Genomic DNA, 21,636 nt, shown 5'->3' with positions numbered 1-21,636 from the left:
CTCTTTCTTGGTCTCTCTTTATTTCCTATCTCTATAAGTCTCTCTTTCCCTATCTCTTTCTTGGTCTCTCTTTCTCTTTTGATCTGTCTTTCTTTTTCTCCTCTCTCTCTCGGTCCCTCATTCTTTATCTCTCGGAGGCTCTCTCTCTCTCCTCTCTCTCTCTCTCTCCTTCTCTCCTCTCTTCTCTCGAAGTCTCTCTTTCTCTCATCTTCCTCTCTCCATCTCTCTTTCTCTCCTCTTCCTCTCTCCTTCTCTCTGTCTCTCCTCTCTCTTTCTCTCCTCTTCCTCTCTCTCCTTCTCTCTTTCTCTCCTCTCTGTCTCTCTTTCTCTCGAAGCCTCTCTTTTTTTTCTCTTCCTCTCTCCGTATCTCTTTCTCTCGAAGCCTCTCTTTTTTTCCTCTTCCTCTCTCCGTATCTCTTTCTCTCCTCTCTCTCTCTAAGTCTCTCTTTCTCTCCTTTTTCTCTCTCCATCACTCTATCTCTTCTCTCTTTATATTTCTCTCTTTCTCTCCTCTTTCTCTTTTCATCTCTCATTCTCTCCTCTCTGTCTCTCTTTCTCTCTTCTCTCTCTCGGTCTCTCTTTCTCACCTCTCTCTGTCTAAGTCTCTCATTCTCTCTTTCAGCATTTTTCTCTCTCCTCTCTCTGTTGGTCTCTCTCTTCTCTCTCTCTCTAAGTCTCTCATTCTCTCTTTCACCATTTTTCTCACTCCTCTCTCTGTTGGTCTCTCTTCTCTCTTTCTCTCTAAGCCTCTCATTCTCTCTTTCACCATTTTTCTCCCTCCTCTCTCTGTTGGTCTCTCTTCTCTCTTTCTCTCTAAGCCTCTCATTCTCTCTTTCACCATTTTTCTCCCTCCTCTCTCTGTTGGTCTCTCTTCTCTCTTTCTCTCTAAGTCTCTCATTCTCTCTTTCTCTATCTTTTTCTCTCTTCTCTCTCTCAATCTCTCTTTCTCTCCTCTCAATCTCTCTCCGTCTCTCTTTCTCTCCTCTCAATCTCTCTCCGCCTCTCTTTCTCTCCTCTACCTCTTCCTGTTATCTCTCTCTCGGCCTCGCTTCCTCTTCTCTCTCTCACTCTTATCTCTCTCTCAGTCTTTCTTTCTTCTCTCACTCTCTCATTCTCGCTTCTCTGTCTCCCTCTTCTCTCTTTCTCTTGGTCTCTCTTTCTCTTAGTCTCTCTTTCTCTCCTGTCTCCCTCGGTTTCTCTCTCTATTCTCTGTCTCTCGCTCTTCTCTCTGTCTCGGTCTCTCTTTCTTTCCTCTCTCACTATGTCATTCTTGTCTCTCTTTCTCCCTCTTCTCTCTCTATTTCTAGGTCTCTCTTTCTCTTAGTCTCTCTTTCTCTTCTCTCTCACACACACTATCATTCTCTCCTTTCTCTCTCTCCCTTTTCTTTCTCTCTTGGTTCCCTTTTTTCTCAGTCCATCTTTCTCTCCTTTCTCCCACTCTCTTGTTCTCACCTTGGACTTGTAATCAGACTTCTCTTCATCATCGTTCTTGATCAACTCAAATGTAGGCTGTTAATTTTTTGTTAAAATTGAGTTAATCAATAATTATTTCTAAAAATTTACTCATAAAATAATTTGACTAGTTACTGATAATCAAGGTTCATGTCCTTAGGGAATGGATATTAGGGTTTAAATACTTTTAAAATGACGATTCAAGAGGGATGAGAGGATATACATATAAAATAGGAGATTGCAATGTGATGAATACGAAGTGGTCATCTGGTGATAATAATTATTTAATAAGGATGATATGAATAGTAATATGAGGAATAGATAAGTGGATGTGGATAGATCTAATGGAAATGAGAGAGAGATAGATGAAGATGTGAAGTTATTTTGGATGTAGAAGATGAAGAAGAAGATAGAATGATGAAATGGGTGAATGGATGTGAGTGGATGTGGATGGATGATGGTGAAATAGAATGGTGGAAAAAGAGGATGATGGACTTAATGATTTAGGGTTTTTGACGAGATTGAAATATAGATGGCCGTGGCAGGGTGAGACGATGGAAGATGGTGATGATAAAATAAGGATGCACATCTAACTGAATAAGCAATGTGGAAGAGAGAAACCAATGTAAGTCAAGAGACTAAGCTTAGATCCTGATTAAGCTAAGTTCTGTCAGGAACAAGGCATTTCCTGATTCAGATCAACCTATCCACTTCTCTATTGATCTTATCAATGTACTCAAGACTCTAAGACCACTCTAGATGGACATTTAAAACTTCACTTTCTTTCAATATGCCTCTCTAGGACAAAATGAGCTTAAAGATGGCTTACAAAAATCTGAGGCACTAATTAAAGATCCAACATTATGGATGGAAATAGTTGGCAAAAAAAACTTATGCTCAAGATTTCAGCCTGAAGCTTCTTCTAGATCGTCAAATATTGCAATTTGAATTTGGATTATTTTCAGCCCTCCAATCTTTCCTCCTCCGATTTTGGTGGATTGGAAAAGTCAAAGAGCCATTAAATAATTCAAAAAATAGATATTGATTCAAAAAATTAGAAATAAAAAATTTTAAATTAAAAAGTTATATCTCTTCGAATATAATATGAAAACAATTCAAGAATAATCATATTCGGACTCTAAAAATTATATTCTTTCATAATATGACATCATAAAAACCCTGAAAAATTCATAAATTTCAAAATATCATTTTAAAAAAAATTAATTATTTTAATATTATAATATGCATATATAGTCAATGTAATGTAAATAAACGTGCAAATATGGTCATATTAAGCTACTAAAAATGTGTGTCATAATTTTTGAGCTACTCTTCCTTCGTACTCTCTTCGACGACCACATCCTCTCCCACGAGAAAATTTTCCATCATTCTACTTCATTCTCTACATTGTAGTGGCCAAAAGAATGTTGTCCTCTCTTTTGCATCGGTAATCCTCGTCTTCATGGAGCTTGAGAGATCTGACTGCTTTATCCAATTTCATCGTGTCGATGTCAGTAAACTGCTCAATGGATGTTATAACATCATTAAATTTTGCCCACATAGAAAAAAGTAACTTGATAACAACTGATGGAAATATATGTGGCCGGCAAGCCAATCACACATTCCACATCTCGTTCCATATTCATTAATAGAACATATTCATTATAGTGCACGTGTGATGCGTATAATGAAGTCCATGAATTCATGATCGGACTTAGTGAATTATGATGAGATTGTAATATGGAGATCACTAGTCTTTAAGCATGTGTTCTAAACATTCCTATTCGAAGGATACGCGAGAAGGACATCGAAGTATCCGGATAGAATAGCACTATCTAGCCTCACTCATATGATGAGTATGGTCGGTCCCGTAGCCATTAGTGTGGCGACACTAAGGATAGATAGTGGGGGCTCTTTAGTGGAATGAGTTCACTGAATTGATCCGTACGAATCCCCAAATGGTATTATACCGAACTGTCAATCAGGTTGATTCACGTCACGGTTGTGTAAGTGGTCCTTAGACCTGAGACACCAAAGACGTCTTGTGGACGGACGGTTGTACTTTGGCTATGGCCATCGAGTCTCTAATCATGGGATTCTAAACGGTCTTAGTTCAGGTGCATCAAGAAGTACACGAAGGTGATTGAGTGGTCAAGATGGGATCGTCCACCCTTGGTATAAGAGGTGACAGCTCAAGGAAGATGATGCAACGAAGTCCTTGGCCAAGGCAGTGAAATATCAAAGAAGAGTTCTCTGATGATTTTCGGATGCATTAGTACTAACTCGGATGATCGATTAGGGTTTGATAGTTGACCATACCCTAAGTTGTCCAAGGAGTGTCAAGTGGATGAGGGATTATACATACATGGTAACTGATGATGAACAGGTTCCATGAGTGAGTCGATACACACTCCTTTGTATCTTCTAGGACACGAGGTGTAGCTTGGCACCCAACGTGTCGGAGTCTTGACCTATCGATTGGGTTAAATCAATCTGACATTAATTAATTTATATGATGATATAGTTAATTAATTTGGAAGGCCAATAAAGGTTATTGGGCCGCTGGAGTCATTAACTAGACTGATACATGGGCCTAGAGGGTCACACGCAAATGATCTTTTGGATGTTGGAAGATATACTTAAGTTTTGGGGTTTTTATGAAAAATACCCACTTAGTATAAATAGGGGAAGGCCCTGAACGAAATTCACCTAGGCCATAATTGTTCAGGGGCCTTTCCCTTTCTCCACTCTCCCCACACCCCCTCTCCATCCGTGACGTGATCGGGATGATGTAACGACGCTGACGGAGAAAGAACGGGGCTCGTCAACAAGAAGGAGGAGATCTGACGCACCGAGGACCGCATGGATAAGTCTAGAGGCTGCACACGTAGTAGCTCAACTCGTCTCGCTCCAGGATCGAAGAAATCACGAATGAGATTTGTGCAAAGGTACATCGTTTCAATGTTTTTGTTGATGTCGTTCGATTCGCAAAAGTCTTCCTCTGCGCATCGTTTTGATTTGTTCATCCAGATCTAGGCCACTAGAACCCAACAACAACAACCCTTCCTAGGCTTTTTAACTCTTTTATGACTTAAGCCACAAATTCATCTTCATCGATCACAAGCATTTTGAACTTCTTACTAGGATATTAGATAATTGCCTTGATCACTTAATCTACACCAACATTCTTCCGGCACAAAACCTATGTTTTCTCCGCTACACTTTTCTTGATATCAACTCCTTAGAGATCCCCCCATGATCACTCAAAGCATAGTTCAGAATGCAGGTCAATCTTTGTTCATCAACACCATCCTTGAGACTGTGTGCCTCCAGAAGAATGTCCATTATTATGGCCTAATATGAGTAATTAGGTTTTAAAAAGCATGGGAAAATTTTTACTCGGTTCAACTGGAGACTTCATAGGTGTATCAGGAATAGCAGTGACATCTCCCTCCACAGAAAATGTATCAGTAGCTTGAGACACAGCCTGACTCCTCTTTCTCCTTCAATTATATTTCCTTTGATGCCAAATGTTGGGCTTCACACTCTCTAATATGAAGGAAAAGAGAGGAAGCAAGAATCATGGAATGAAATCTCAACGACCTCTACTATTCTCCATCATGTCAAAATCATACGAGGGGTTGCCCTGCATATGGGTTGTCTTGACCATAAAGACATTTTCATACATATTGGAGGAATACATATATTTATTTCAACATAAGGAAAGAAAAACAAATGTGTTGCCCTTTTTTTCTTCTCCGGTAATGTTAACTTGAATGTCATATATTTTTTCTCTCCCTTCCACACTCTCTTCCTCTCTCTCTCCAACTCTATCTCTCTCACTCTCTCTATTTCTCTCTCTCCCTCCCTCTCTTTCCCTCTTGCTCTCTCCCTCTGTGTGATTCTCTCTCTTGTTCTCTCACTTTCTCCCTGCATCTGCCTCTCCATTTCACTCTCCCACTCTTAATCTCTCTCTCTTTCCCTCTCCCTCCCTGAGTGTCTCTATTTTTTCATTTTCAACTTTCAATCTCTCTCTCTTTCCCTGTGAGTCTCTCCTGTTAACCCTATATCTTCCCCCTTGGTCTCTCCATATCTAGCGCTTTGTCTTTCCTTTCACTCTCTCCCCCTCTGTAACTCTAGTTCTTTCTCTTTAATTCTATCTCTTCCTTGTCACGCTCTCCCTCTATCCACATCTTTTTATTTTCCTCTTACTCTCTATATTCCCCTTTGTAATTAGAATCCATGCTTATGATGCCTTTACAGTCTATATTATTCTCTATGCATCTTGAGATATGCAATCAACTCGAAAGGAAGACCAGCTTCAATGGGAATCCATTCAAATGGCGTCGCCGGCGCCGCCATTTGCGCCGCCGTTGCCGCCACCCGCACCGCCGTCGCCGCCGCTGCGCCACTGACGCACCACCATTGCGCTGCTATCGCCGCATCCCGTGCCTCGCTCCCCTTCCTCCTCCACTCCCGCATCACAACTCCTACGCCGCGAAGACACTTCCAGTTGAACGATGACATGCCCATCTCCAGCACAGCTCCACCGACTCCGCCCACCGGTTCCTACATCATCAAGTACCACGACTCCAAGACGACGACATCACGGAGGTACCTTGCTCCCCTCGCCCGCTAGTTAAATTATAGTTTGTTGTATATCTTTTGATTGTACTCCATCACTCTCGGGTTAGAATAGGTGAGAGGATAAACGGACATGAGAGAACCTACCAACCATTTTTCCTAGGTACGGGCCGAGCCCGTCCGTTACATGAGAGCACCCATAGACTCAGTCCATTCAGCACCGTAGACACCTTAGTCACTCCGATGAGGGTCAGGAGGTCACCGTTACCATCATCCGACGCCTGCCCCAGAGCCCAGAGTTTGGCGAACCCCACGAGTTGGGGCCTGCACGTACCTCTGCCTAGGATTATTTTCATCACATAGTCGCATCTCCGTAGATCGATACCCGATTGGACGAGGTCCGGCATCACACTGGTATCAGAGCATCGTCTCAGTACCCTCAGGACGACGTCACCTTGATCAATTATCTGCATTATACACTTAAGTAGTATTCTCCCTGATCATGTTGATGAATTATAATACTCTTTCTAATTTTCTTCTCTTCTTGCTTTTAAAATGCTTGAAATTCTCAAGGTCTTTTGATATTTACTTCATTACGTAAGTTTATCTGAATCTGTAGGATTTATCATGAAAGCAATGAATTATAAATAGAAAACTATGCTCCAGTGGCATAGGGATACAAACATCGACATGTATAAGCTTCAATAAGTCATTGTCACGTCATCCACTTCCAAAATTTGAGATGTAAGTACTTTAACCATAATGCACGATTCAAGATTTGAATATAATTCAAAATTATATGACCATAAGTATGCATCCTTGTGTGAGGTAAGTAATATTCCTTTCTCAATATTCCAAGCTCATAAAAGAATGCATCCTTGAGTGAAGGTATGTAATACCTTGCTGAATATTCCCATGCTCATAAAAGTATGCATTATTTGGATTGTAATAAATATTTATTGATATCGTATGTTTTTTAAAGATGGAAAATCAATTTAGTTATCTCTAATAATAAATGGAACAACTATTGTTCAAAATAACCGGGGAATTCTGAGTTATGTTCAAAACAGTACAGAAAATTTTAATTATTCTCGGAACATAATAGTAGTCTTCAATAGATAATGGATCTCCCAAAGGAAGCTTCATGTTAAGTATCCCAATTGTTATTGACTAGCTAACTGGGTTAATTTGGCTATTTCTTACTATGGAAAAGGAGTCAGTAGTCTGCTTGGGTCACTTTCTTCTAGGCTCCAAGTCACTGTCTTCTAATATCCACTGGATGACATGGCATTCTTGTTCAACCGGCTGTACTTGTGATGGTTCCCAGGATCCATTTAGCACACTAAGGTCTACATTGACACAATATGGTTCTATGGAAGCAGGTGGGGCCCATGCAATGGATGAGGAGCATAATGGTTCTGATTAAATTCATTTTCTGAATTTGAATCTCCATTGACTAAAAATTTAGATGCAGATGAATTAAGCTTGTAATATTAAAATGTGGACAAATTGACTTCTTATGCCCCTGCTCCTAAACTCTTGCTGCTCTTAAAGTCATGCCTTTGGTTATTGATGAAGGCACATGAGTGGAGTGATGAAGGCATATGGCAAAGGTTCTAAAATAAAGTTTATCTTCAATATCAAACTCCGAACCCCTTTTTTAAACCATGTATTGTAAGTGATCCAAACCCAGCTGGAGCAATAGCCCTCTAAAAGGCAATTTTTATTGGTGAGCCTTATGATGGGAAACCATCTCCAAAAGTTTGTAGGACTCGGAAAATTTCTTCAAGTTCAACGTAACCTCAGAACCTTTGACTATATGTTATCATTTACATTTAGTGAAAATGATGCTTTTTGATAGACCTAGGACATAAATTCTATAGGAACCAATGTATAGTAGCAATTTGTGACTACTAGCAAGGGCTTCCTCTTTAATTGTTTCATTCTTTCCATATCCTTCTCCCTAGTTCAACCTTACTCATCAAATGGAGCTCAGTTCATATATATAAGTAATTTTATCACTGAAAAGGTTCAAAGAACCAGTGATGAATATGATAAGAAGACAATGAACATTAAGATTTTATAGGTAAATTTGCTCATACCCATGCAATAGCTTTGGTTAGAGAAAGCCCAAAAGGGCATAATCAAATGATTTTTTAGCAAATAATGGATTTTGAGTGATTGATAACTGAGGACGTTTCCAATACCGATAGTAATTGTAGCAGCTATCTGTCCCATTAAAGCACTTTCTAGCAGCAAAAGCACCTATTGCTTTTGCACCTTCTAACACGAGCTTAGGAAGCAAAGGAATTCTCCTCACGCAAGTGCCTTCACATTTATAAAGAACATCCGTTGATTCCATTTCTCCATGTTACTTTTTCAGGAATATCAATTAAGGCTCATAACAGTCAATCATCACAAAGAAGGTGTTCTTGATTCCTATATGTAGTGTTTCAAAACCTATGTTACCCATTACAATAAAGTAGACTAGTATTAACCTGCCAAATAAAACTTCTGTAAAATAACTTAACCTTTCACTCAATAAAAAATTAATGACAGAAGCATCTGCGGCATGACTTTAGAAGCCAGAGGTGAAAGGATACACGACAAAAGGAATTTATATCTCCACAATTTTCTCAAATAAGTGTTCTCAAAAATCAGGTCCCGAAAGCGCGACTTTATGAGCAGAGTAAAGGTGAAGATCAAGAAGGATAACCATAATTTTGTCTTTTATTATTAAAAATAAAAAGTAACATAAAGACAAAAAAATAGAAAAAACAACATATAGAAAACAATTCATGCATTTTAAACATTTAGTTAATCAGAGGAATTTCCCTTGATTGGATTGGAAAGGATTTGGACATAAATATATAACCTCAGCCCAAAAACATAGTATAAAAATAGATCCTTCAATATTTTCATTTAAGTTATTAGTCTCATCTGGTAATATTTATGTAAAATATAATATCGCCATCTTAACAAGTTTTATTATTTTAATTTAACAATTTAGGTTTGAAGATTCTAGGAAAAGTTTTAAAATTCCACTAGGAAAAGTTTTAGGTTTGCAATAGTATCTTTAAATGACTTGCTATTCACTTGGTTTATGGTCAATAATAAGGTTTTGTTATGCAGGAAAGATGGCCGAGTGGTTCAAGGTGTAGTATTATAACAGCCACGTAGTTGTTTACCGAGTCATAAAATGAACTCTCTTTCTGTTTCTGTACCTAAAAAATCAAAATTGATGATAGTAAATTATAAAAAGAAAGAAGAGAAATACTCAAGCACCTACATAAAGGGTTGCTTTCTTACCAAGTTAGAAATGTAAAAGTGCAGTAGTGCTCTCCATTACTTTGTAACTTTCCACTCCTATAATGTGCCTTAGTGACTTCGTACATGATTGGCTAAAGTCATACCTCAAGTTTGATTATTATTATTGGCTTATTAATTAAAAAACTACTTTGCTATCAAAATGAAAGACAATCTATTAAATACCCAAGAAGATTGAGAGTCCCACATATAAGAAAGGGCAAAAATGGAGCTGAGCCAAGTAGGGTTGGGATATCCCCACCCTCTAAACCAGACATGAGGGTCTCCCTTCCTCCGGCTCTATAGAGGGGAATCTCCACTCACTTATACCCCTAATATCATCCCTTTACCATATCATAGGGCTTACAAAAGATCCAAGAGGCTCGCTTGGATAGGCTGATATACCATAAATTATGACAAAAATATTAAGAAATAAAACACTTCTGTAGTCATTTTACTCTTCAGAGTAAAGATGACATCCCACTGATCTTGCAGTAATACTTTATCTTCATTCTCCTGTGCTCTAAATATTGTGCTCCCTAGACCAGAGGTAGGGACAATAAATTCGTAGTTATGGGAATAACAGAACGAATTGGGATCCCACAAATTAATTTTACTCCGAAACCTTTCTATCAATAGATGTATATGGTGGTATAGTAGAATACAAGATGATGGAATGCAATAGGATGGATGGTATACAGCTGCATGTTCCCATAAGGGATGATTCATTACTCCCCTTATCTATAGGGACAACTGCCATGATTCCTGCTAGATAGCTGCTCTTAATCTTTCTTTGATTTAAGAACCTCGTGAAAGGATGAAAGAGGGTGTGACAATAGGAGAAGAGGACAGTGAAGGGCCATAAAGTAGACTACAAGCCTCCACCCATACAGTATTGTGTTGACATAGTGCATCTAACGCTGCTCCTGCTCATAAACTCGTGCCTTGCTTACTTTAATTAAAGTGTGTTTGATTCATTCACTTGCATTCCTGCTAAAAAAAGCACCGGTCTTATGCCCCCACAAAAGTCATGTAACCTTTCCTAGGGTAGACAAAGTCTGGTTTCCCATCCATCCGTAATGGAAGAGCTTTCCCCACCAACCAGGCAGACGGCCACAATTCATTACGCACTCTTCCCACAACAGATTCACTTTAAATTCATACAATTTGATTGGTCGATCGTCATAATATGTCTGAGATACCTAAAGGGCCAAATATCTCAATAGCACGCTTGTCTAAAGCTTTGAATGAGACTGAATATCCAAAGTACAGAAATGATTTGACTATTAAGTCATTAAAAACTTGATTGAAGAACCAGACTTTATTGAAGAAGAAATAGAGTGTATTACAAAAGGAACCTGAGTTTGAGAGGCTAGTTGGAATTGATTCAGTACAAGATTTAGATTATACACTACAAAAGCACCTGAAGTACTGAATAGAATTGTTTATTTGTTTTTTAATTATTGGAGTAGCAAACACAGATTCGGCAAGCATGAATCTCATTTTTGGGTAGTACAAAGGGGGGATTGGCCCAAAAAATTAGATAGGAATAAAGATGCAGCTAGGCGCGTACACTTCCTCTAGTGGCCCCAAACCGCACAAAATGATCTCCTATCATACATCTCATTAACTCTGACTAGAGTGGGTGCACCTAATCTGTGTACGTGGTACAACATACACAGGGCCTCTATTTGTTCTTTCTTATGGATTTTCTGGAACGTAGCTCAGCTCCGCTGAGCCAAAAGGAGAGAATTGTCGAAGGCACACAGTAAAGTATAGTCAAGAGGCTCTTTTCATTCATTAAGGTGATGAAGTAAATGACTGTACTTGAACTCTGTTTTATCCATTTGACTTTTTTTAAGTCACACCTTATCCAAGATAAGTCTATTTGACTTATTTTTTCTTCATCTTCATCAGAACTGACTTCGTAATATTCATCTTCATATAAATTGACTTATTATCAGATTCATCTGAATCTCATTATTTCTTCTTCTATTGACGTTTTGCGACCATTGTAAAGGTATTCAATATTTGTTGCATGTCTCCTTTCGCAATAGATTGTGCTTAGTGTGTTTCATCTTTGTAGTATTGTCCTTATCAAAGACAAGTGACATATTTATCTTCATGCTGGTCATACCAGTTGAGGTATCCTGGTTTTGCTTATCAAGGTTCTCCTAAAAATTATTTATGATGTTAAATAGTTTGGTCAAAGTGATATGAATCATGTTTATGTTAGCATTGATTTAAATGAACTATTCTCTAATCACATGCATCTTCCTAGCCCATTCGATCATGTGGGTCTTGAGTAGATCATGTATCTCTTCGTCTGTCTTTTTGTCAATGACTATCATACAGTTTCATTTGATCTAAGGTTTGATGCTTCTCACTATCTCAACATCAAATTTTTTATTTAGGATGACAAGTCACGTTGAACCATATTGTAGTTATGTATTCACCTTTGATCTGTGTTCATATCCCTACAGTAACATCCAATGCCAACTCAACACGAGCATCATTCCCAAGAATAGAAGTTAGTTGTTCATACATGAAGACTATTATTAGGTTCTTGAGCCAGTCATAGAAGTTTAGCTTGTCAAATAATTTTCACATGGCATATAGTGGGTTATTAATAACGGGATCTTTCTAGAATACTTTTTTCTTAAGACGTTAGATATTTTACAAGATGATTAATTATTAATAAAGGGTTACCACTAAATTTTGGCATTCTATAAACCATCAGATGTAAGCAAAGGGAGAACAAGATAATCACATATTGGGTTTCTCAATCTCAATAACTTTTACTACAGCCTTGTTTGAACACAAAAAATCAATATACAATTACTGAGCACCCATATCATGCAACTTGAGATACCTTGAAATATTCAACCATACTATAGTCTCCAGAGTTTTAGTGACCTTGTGTAAGAACTATAAAATTTTTATTTCCATTTGTGCATTACCCTAGTTAATAATTGATGACAACAAATAACATTCTACTCATCATAGATAATTCATATTTTTTCTCATTCTCATTTGCATTTTTAGAATGAAGTTCATTTTTATTCTATTTTAAAATAATTTTCTAACATAAATTTCAAAAATCAAATATCTTTATAGGTCTAGATTTTTGTAAGTTCATAATGAGTTAAATCTTTCTAAGCTTTTATTTTATTTTAGAATGATACTCTGATTTTTATGGTCTTTTATAGAGCTTTGTATATTAAATTCACAAACAATTTCAAAGGTCAGAAGTATACTTTTGATTTTAAAATATTTTAATTTTTTTTAGTTTTTACACTCCTAGAGTTTCATTCCACTCTAGCAATCCACAATATAAATAGGAGGAGAGAGAAAACTGGAAGCGAGAAAAAATTCAATGACTTAGATTGCGTCAAATTCAAATGACCATATCTAACTATCAAAAAGGAGTTTCATGTTGAAATTTTTAGGTATTTTGATATTTACCTCATCTATTCATCTGCTATATTGGATATATAAATATAGTACCCTCTTTGATAGAAACACCCTTGGATTTTGTTTAGAATCACGATTCATAGAGTAGTTTGCTCATTCAAAATATCATTTGGGTCTGTTATGGCTTTGCAAGAGCGATGGATTGAAGGATTGGTATTCATATCAAGACGTGAAGAAGAAGCACCACTCAGCCCATTAAGCACACGAAAAAAAGGTTAGTGTGATCTTGTTTTTGTCTAAGTCACATCTTTGTTCTTTTTCCTAGGTTATCGTCTTTGATACCCTAGGTTTTTGTCATCACATGTGTCACCTCCAACTCCACTACTCGTCACTGCATATCCTCCTTCATCTCAGTTGCACATGTTGGGTTCTAGAGGCCTTGACATGGATGAAATAATCAAAACAATCCGTAGCGGAAGACTTGAACAAAATTAAACGGCATCGATAAAACCATGAAACAAAGTACCTTTACGCGGATTCCATCTAAGATTTATTGGATCCACAAGCGAGTCGAGTCGAGCTACTCAAATGTGCATCCTCTAGATGTATCCACGCAATCCTTGGCACGTCGGATCTCCTCCTTCTCCTTGACATACCCCGTTCTACCTACATCGCTGTCATTACATCGTTCTGATCGCATCAGGCATGAAGAGGGGTGTAGGGATAACGGAGAAGAAGGGGAAAGGTCTATGAACAATTCTAGCCTAGGTGAATTTCGTTCAGGGACTTCCCCTATTTATGCTAAGCGGGTATTTTTCATAAAACCCCCAAAACTCAAGTTCATCTTCCGACGTCCAAAAGACCATTTGCATGTGACCCTCTAGGCCCATGTATCCGTCTAGTTAACGACTCTAACGACCCAATAACCTATATTGGCCATCCAAATTAATTAATTATATCATCACATAGATTGATTAATATCCAATCGATTCGTCCCAATTGATAAGTCAAGTCTCCAACACGTGGGGTGCTAAGCTACAACTCGTACTCTAGAAGATACAAAGCAGTGTGTATCAACTCGCCCATGGAACAATCTCTTCAATGTGTTCTTGTGCTGGGCCTCTAAATGCATCCAAGTGATTGACGTGATAATGGATCTTCTTCAGAACTTCTTAAACTCTCCTTGAAGAGATTTTAGATCTTCTCACCATCAAGTGAAACTAGTGGGAAGAGTGATTTTAGAATGGGAGGAGAAAAGTGGGATTGCGTGGATCTATCTGGTCTGGTCACCTAAAATGGCCAACCCCTTATACCTACTTCTGGGCTTTTTCAAAAAGACCAATATAATTATAGTATATCCACCAACATCCATAGAGTTTATGTGTATGACCCTCTACGCCTATGTATCTATACAATGGGCGCCATGATATTGTATGAAAATACTTGGAACCACGTAAAATAAGTGCCCTACATCGTATCATCATGTATCTTGCAGAATACCAAATCGGCCAGCAACATCAGTGTAAAATTGTGCCTTTCTACATACTTGCATCCACTATTTTTCTTTGAAAAATAAACTACTACAAATCAGAGTTTTAGAATATATTATCTCACTACTAATCATAAGAAAATACTTGCATGTTACATCATATCATCCTAAAGCTAGAAGAATACAGATTTGGCCAGCAACTCGACTCTAAAAGTAATGTTGAGTGTTAGATCCAATATTTTTCTATGAAAACAAACTACTACTAGACGATGGTTGTAGACTATATTATTCAAATTTATTAACAGTTTGGGAGATTGGGTGTGTTTGACTCTTGAGTAATGTCCTGTGTTACATCCAAATTTAATAACAGTTTGCAAAGTTAGTTGGGTTGTACTCCAGAGTAATGTCGTGTGTTACATCCATTATTTTTATATGAAAAGAAACTACTATTGAACCATGGTTGTAGACTATATTTTTCAAATTTAATAACAGTTTGGGAGGTTAGTTGTGTGTTCCGACTCTAGAGTAATGTCCTGTGCTACATCCACTATTTTTATATGAAAAGAAAGTACTAAACCATGGTTGTAGACTATATTTTTCAAATTTAATAACAGTTTGGGAGGTTAGTTGTGTGTTCTGACTCTAGAGTAATGTCCTATGCTACAACAACTATTTTTATATGAAAAGAAACTACTATTAAACCATGGTTGTAGACCATATTTTTCAAATTTAATAACAGTTTGGGAGGTTAGTTGTGTGTTCTGACTCTAGAGTAATGTCCAGTGTTACATCCACTAGTTTTACATGAAAAGAAACTATGGTTGTGGACTATATTATTCAAATTTAATAACAGTTTGGGAGGTTAGTTGTGTGTTCTGACTCTAGAGTAATGTCCTATGCTACAACCACTATTTTTATATGAAAAGAATCTACTAGTAAACCATGGTTGTAGACTATATAATTCACATTTAGTAACAGTTTGGGAGGTTAGTTGTGTGTTCTGACTATAGAGTAATGTGCAGTGTTACATCCACTAGTTTTACATGAAAAGAAACTATGGTTGTGGACTATATAATTCAAATTTAATAACAGATTGGGAGGTTAGTTGTGTTAGAGCAATTCTTATGCCGGCTGTCTCCCTACGGGATACAGAGCGTAAACTATTAGAGAGATGGGCCGCGTACAATCGCCAATCAACCTCGGAAGCACTGCAAATCTACCTCGGACATGCTTCGGCCGCCCGCGCCTGGAGCTGCTCTCGTGGCTCTGGATCTCAGGCATTCCAATTGCGTGCCGCCTGCGACCTTCGCCGTTGATTCTATCCTCGCTTTTGTCGACGGTTCGATCGCCATTGTTGCGTTTTCTCAGGTTAATATCTGACAGAAGTTATTTCCTGTGCGCTGTTTAATTTTATTTTATGTTTTGATTTTTTTTGTGCGCGATTTTGAAGAGTATCATCGGATGTGCGTTTTCGTGCGTGATTTTGTTGCCAGAATGAATGGAATGAATTGGGAGGTTTTTGATTTTGATTTTTTTGTGTGTGCTTTTACCGAGTATCATCGGAGGTGCGTTTTCGTGCGTGATTTTTTTGCCAGAGTAAATGGAATAAATTGGGAGGTTATTGATTTTGATTTTTTTTCGTGTGCTTTTACTGATTATCATCGGATGTGCGTTTTCGTGCGTGATTTGTTGCCAGAATGAATGGAATGAATTCGGAGGTTATTGATTTTGATTTTTTTTCGTGTGCTTTTACTGAGTATCATCGGATGTGCGTTTTCGTGCGTGATTTTGTCGCCAGAGTGAATGGAATAAATTGGGAGGTTATTGATTTTGACTTTTTTTGTTGTGCGTTTTTACTGAGTATCATCGGATGTGCGTGCTTTTGTTGCCAGAGTGAATGGAATGAATTGGGAGGTCATTGATTTTGATTTTTTGTTGTGTGCTTTTACTGAGTATCATCGGATGTGCATTTCGTGTTCCCTGTGTTGGTGCGATGCCGGAGAGAATGGAATAAAGTGGGAGGTTATTGATTTTGTTTGATCGTACGAGGAAATTCGTTCTGGCGGGCCTGAATCTTTGTGTGACTGTATTTATTTATCGTTCATAAATAGCGGAATTGATGATCCCAAAATTTCTTTCCCGTGATTGAATTTATTTCATTGTTTCTCGGGATCTCGTCCACTTTGTGTGATTGTACGCTCTCATTTTCCCCGTAGTTGGCTGAAATATTGCACAAGAAAGAACTTCTCCAGTTAGCTGGGTTGCCTTGTGTTGATTTATTCTGGAAGACTCATTTGGTTATTTCTGATATTGGGCGTTGAGCATTATTGGTCAACTATTGATTATATCTTTATCCAATACCTATTTTCCAGCAAGATGTTTGGCATTCTCATGATACTTATTCGAATCTAATAATTTACTTGTCTTATCTTTCATGATACGTTAGCTGGATCCCATGGTTTTCTTTCGTCATAGTTAAATATATCCATCTTATCAAGATCACAAGTGTTAAGTATCCTCATGATTTAGTTTTGTGCGTAGCCGAAGAAAATTCCGTGCTCATTAGTCTGCAAAAGTTTGTTCGTAAAAATAAGCTTTTGTCTTTAGTTCAATCTCTATTTCATCGTCTTTGTAATTGGAGAGGGATGTTCTTACGTGTAAGCATTATGTTTCTTTTTTTCGTAGACCTGTCTTTGCTATACGGTTGCTTATATTTTCATGCGATCAAAGACATTTTTGGGTAAAGGTTGCTCATATTCCTGTTCTTTTCAGCTATTGAGAATACATTTATGCAATCGACAGCTGGGATGGACACGCCAGAAGGTAAGGATGATTAACTTTTTACGTAGAGCTTTCAGCTTCCTAAGGTTTTTCATATAAAACCAAAATTAAATTATCATTAGAGACTTCAATGCTGAACAGCATACTCGAATACTTAAGTAAGATTCAAGTAAATAGATGTCAAAAATCATAGAACATTTTGTTTCTATGGATACTAATATGGAAATAAACTCTGTAACACTAGTGACGATAATTTGAAAATATATTATTGATGTGTTGAAAGAGAAAACGGGTGTTTTGGTGCTCCTAATAAAATATTTATGTAAGCATATGCTTGAACTCCTAAATCAGTTAAAACTTTAATTAAGGGGATCTTTCAATTTGATAAAACTATCCTCGGGACATTATTCTATATCCGGGGGGCATTCTTCTATGTTACACAAAGTCATCAAAATCTGTGTCCTTCCCACGAACAGAGTTGTTGAACTTAGATGCACTTTTCTCTTCCAGGTTCTAATGGGACAAACAAATGAGATCATAGCTATTTTCCTGAAACAGTTCAATGGAATATTTGAGAAATTATCTGTACCATGATGAAATTACCTTTCAATGACCATGCTATATCACAAATAAAACGGTTATGTAAATATCCCCCAGTTTATCACCATTACGTTTCTTGAATATATTTACGTTTCAATGACCATGCTATGACACAAATTATTTATATATTTGGGAAATGTGATGGTTGAGTGACGATATATTGAAGCAGTATTCTTGGACATGTTTCGTCTCACCCTACTTTCTTGTATACAGATATTTCACCTGATGATTGGCACGTCTAATTTTGGTATAGTATCTACCTGATGGACATGTATTTTAAAAATTCTACTTTTAACCCTGCAGTAAGTCATTTTCTTTTATTAAATTTTATACATATTCCCAAATGAAGAAAGTTGCTAATTATTGGGTCTCATAAGAAATGACCCACTTCACATTTATTGGACCTCAAGGGGAATTTGTTCTCTTCGAGTTCTTCTTTTCAATGAAAAGTCAGGCACAACCCTTGTGGATTCAAGAGGTGAAGTAGCTGGTTGTTTGGATTCAAAACCGAACTCCTTTCTAGATTCAAAGCCAGGCTTTGGAATTATTGAGTCATTCTTGCTGCATCAAAAGAGATTTGTGAAGATGATACACCACGATGTTTCTCCGATAGTTGCCGAAGAAGGAAAAGGAAGGCCAATCAACAGAAGACACGTGTTGAAGGGGATCTCCAGTTATCTTTCTGTCTGCTTATCCTTATTCTATTCTTCTTTCACGGTTGTTCTTGATCTCTATTTTCAGATCGTGGATCTCTGATCTGTTGACGGGGCTTCCTGATACAAACTTAGTGACATCTTTTTTTGATTGAAAATTATCAGAATTTTGCTCATACCGACTGGTATCTGAGCAATGCAATCCTCCCCTGTCACGGTGCAAAATCTTAGTTGAAAATTTTTCAAAAACCAAAAAAAAATCTTAGTTGAAAATTCCTCATGGTGCTATCTAACTGATTCATCACTGGATAACACCTCCGAGTAACATATTTTTGACAACGATGCTGGCATTCTTTGGCGCATCATCAGATCTATATGCCTATAGTCAGAATTGCTAAAAAATTTAGAGTGCTCTAGAAGCACGGAAGATTCTGACGAGAAAGGAAAAGGGAAAGGGCTGTGCCGCAATTCTTTCAAATATTCTACAGCAGCTTCAAGCGGTGAATTCCAAATTCTAAGTAACTGCTCCAATTACTTCCAGGCCTGCAATTTAATCAGCTTCAAGATACTTCAGCAGAAGGCAAATTGGGATTCAGAAAAAGGGACTTACCTGGCTTCAATGAGATCACACTCTAAACTGGTTAAACTGCGTTGAGTGCTTCTCTGAGGTACACCATATCCTGGATTCTGGAAAACCCTTTTTAGTTTCCCTGCATATAGAAGGCCCCATTCAAGGCTGGTTTATTTTCACAGGATTTCGGATTTGAACATTGGTTCATATTTAGGAGACATTTTTTAGCGCAGATATAGACTTTTGTCCAATTCTCTAGGTGAAGGACTGGTGAATCTTTGCCAGACTGGATCTGTTTCTGAATGAATGTCAGAATGTTAGGACTTAGCTGCATTCCTATCTCATCTACCAACAGAGGTACATGAAACTGCATCTCAGAGGGTTAAAACCACACATTCGTGAGCTGATTTAAACAAGTACAAACCATATGGGGTCCAAGCGATAATGGGTTTTTCCATTGAAGCAGAAAATAACCTTCAAGTTCTTGATAATCGGCCTTCAGGGAGACTATCAACAGTCACTAATCCTACTCCAAATTATGTTACCAGGCCAGGTTCTTCATATGCTTTGGGTGGCCGATACCAGAATGCTACTCAACCCGCCTATCCGCTGTGCAAACTGCAATGGTTAACCTGGCAGCTCAACCAGGAAACAAGATGTTGATGCACTCCTATCACCAGAGGAATTCTAACAACGAAAAGAGAGGGCTGTGGCACAGTTGCAATGAGGTATATATGTCAGGCCTCAAATGACAGGAAAGCTAATTCTTCAAAGGAAGAGGAAGAGACCCAACCATCTTCCGGGGAAGGAGCTCAATAGAAGACATGTGCGTCTTAATACTGATCTTGTGAAAAGCTATAAATATCATAGATCTGGAAGGAGCAGCATCATTCAAAATTTTCTTCAAGAAGTAGTTTTCGGGCAACTGGTGGCTGGTTAGCAGGATCGAGCCTGTTATCTTTTGTGTCATCTTATCCGGATTCTATTCTTCTTTCATGGTTTTTCTTGATCTCTATTTTTCGGATCTTTGATCTCCAAACTATTGAGGGGGGGTTCTTGATATGAACTTAGTGATATCTTTTTTTTATTGGATATTGTCATAGACATTTGCTCGTATCACATGCTCAAGAACAGACTCCCTCTTTAAATTTTTAAAACTTACCAAATATTTTGCTTCAACTCAGTTTGAGAAGGGAAAACGGCAGATAAATAATGATTTTATAGATACATGATAAGGAAAGGGGGGAAATTGTTGATTTTGTTGTAGAATGTCATTGTTTTTCTGTTTAATGTGAGACGAGGGCATGCTTGATGTATTCTGTTTACCTTTTTTTATTTGGATGCCCTTTTATCTATGAATGGGAAGAAAAGGTACAGCTTTTTTGGTTCGGGATGCATACAAGAAGATTTGAGAAGGCCCAATAGAAGAGGAACCTATCGTCATTACCTGCCACCCCTTTGGAAGCAAAACGTGCCCCTAAAAGTGAAGATTCTTGGATGGCTACTCATAAGGAGAAGAATTGTGACCAGAGTCTTCTGGAAGCATATGTTTGCGGATTCATCGGTAGTTTGGCCCATGTGTAACCATGGATAGGAAGACTGTTCTCACCTCTTCTTTGAGGCCTCGTTTGCCTGGGCAATCTGTAGACGGTTGAAGCTTATGGGAGCGGATGTGGCTTCCAATGAGGCCTGCTGCGGCTCCATCTGTGAAGGCGCATGCAGGAGATGTAGGGACTGGGTTTACACAGTATTATTGGCTGCACCGCAATTAGATAGTGTTTAAGGAAAGGGTTGTATCTTTCTTCAAAAAAAGGGGAAGGGTTGTATCAGAGGACAGTTTCCTACATGATGTGGATAGCCTCATTTCTTATGGGTTTCGGAGGCATGGATGAGGGGAGAGGAACATTTTGTTTGGCTGTATATTTCAAGTTCATATATGCCCAGCGCCTTCGCGACCGGCCAGCGATCCCTTGACCGGCTGGCGGAGGGTGAACGGCGATCTCGCGACCAGCCGGCAATCTCGCGACCGGCCGGGATCTTGCGACCGGCGATCTCGCGATCGGCCGGCGATCCCTCGACTGGCCGGCGCCTTCGCGACCGGCGACCGCATGACCTACCGGCGTCTTACCAATAGACCATCTCCTGTCTTGGCTTGATGGCGAGTTCCTGATTGCGAGTTCTTGATCGCGAGATCTCGATCGCGACCAAAGATGGATTGCGAGTTCCGACCGCGACCTCGGGACCAAACGAGAAGGCCGGCGACCTCGTGATTTTCCGAAGACCATATCGGTGGAGTCGTGAGACGTATGCGATCTAGCAACGACTTTGCGACCTACTGACCACCTACCATGAGCTTCGTGACCTACCAGCGATCTTGCGACCAGGCAGTAGCTTTGCACCATGATGTCTACTGGCGACCTCGAGACTTAGCGGTTGATGGCAGTTTTGTGACTGAGCAGCGGATGACCTTGAGGCCTAGCAATCAATGACTGACTCCACTGCGTCCGGGAGATCAGCAACGCTGGGAATTCCCGTCCAACGACCCAGCGTTTCTTGGTGATGTGATGCGGCAAGAGCGACATCGCGTGAGCGAGTTTGGGGGAAGGAGAGCTCATGAGAGGGAGAGGTTGTGGGGAAGATTGCGACGATGGGGAAAAGATGGCGCCAGATCACGATCGAGATTGATGAGGAGGGCCGAAGAGACATCAGTGTGGCGAGTGCAACCGCGCCAATGGGCATATATGATCGCACGATCAAGTGCGAGGGCGAGACCATGGACAAGGAGG

General features: G+C 38.8%; 1 protein-coding gene across 1 annotated transcript in view; it reads left to right on the top strand.

Moving 5' to 3' along the window:
• The first annotated feature begins 15,397 nt into the window (after window positions 1-15,397).
• CAND3 (tobamovirus multiplication protein) overlaps window positions 15,398-21,636 on the top strand; it is a 38,593-nt gene continuing 32,354 nt past the window's right edge. Inside the window, exons 1-3 of the mRNA XM_078575650.1 lie at window positions 15,398-15,613; window positions 17,018-17,068; window positions 17,840-17,873. Coding sequence (XP_078431776.1) covers window positions 15,473-15,613; window positions 17,018-17,068; window positions 17,840-17,873 — 226 coding nt within the window. The 5' untranslated portion in view covers window positions 15,398-15,472. The remainder of the gene's footprint in view (window positions 15,614-17,017; window positions 17,069-17,839; window positions 17,874-21,636) is intronic.

Source organism: Wolffia australiana, chromosome 5 (assembly GCF_029677425.1).
Source record: "Wolffia australiana isolate 7733 chromosome 5, ASM2967742v1".
NCBI classification, from domain to species: domain Eukaryota; kingdom Viridiplantae; phylum Streptophyta; class Magnoliopsida; order Alismatales; family Araceae; genus Wolffia; species Wolffia australiana.
Note: the sequence above shows the minus strand (reverse complement) of the source record. Positions and strands in the feature narration are given on the sequence as shown.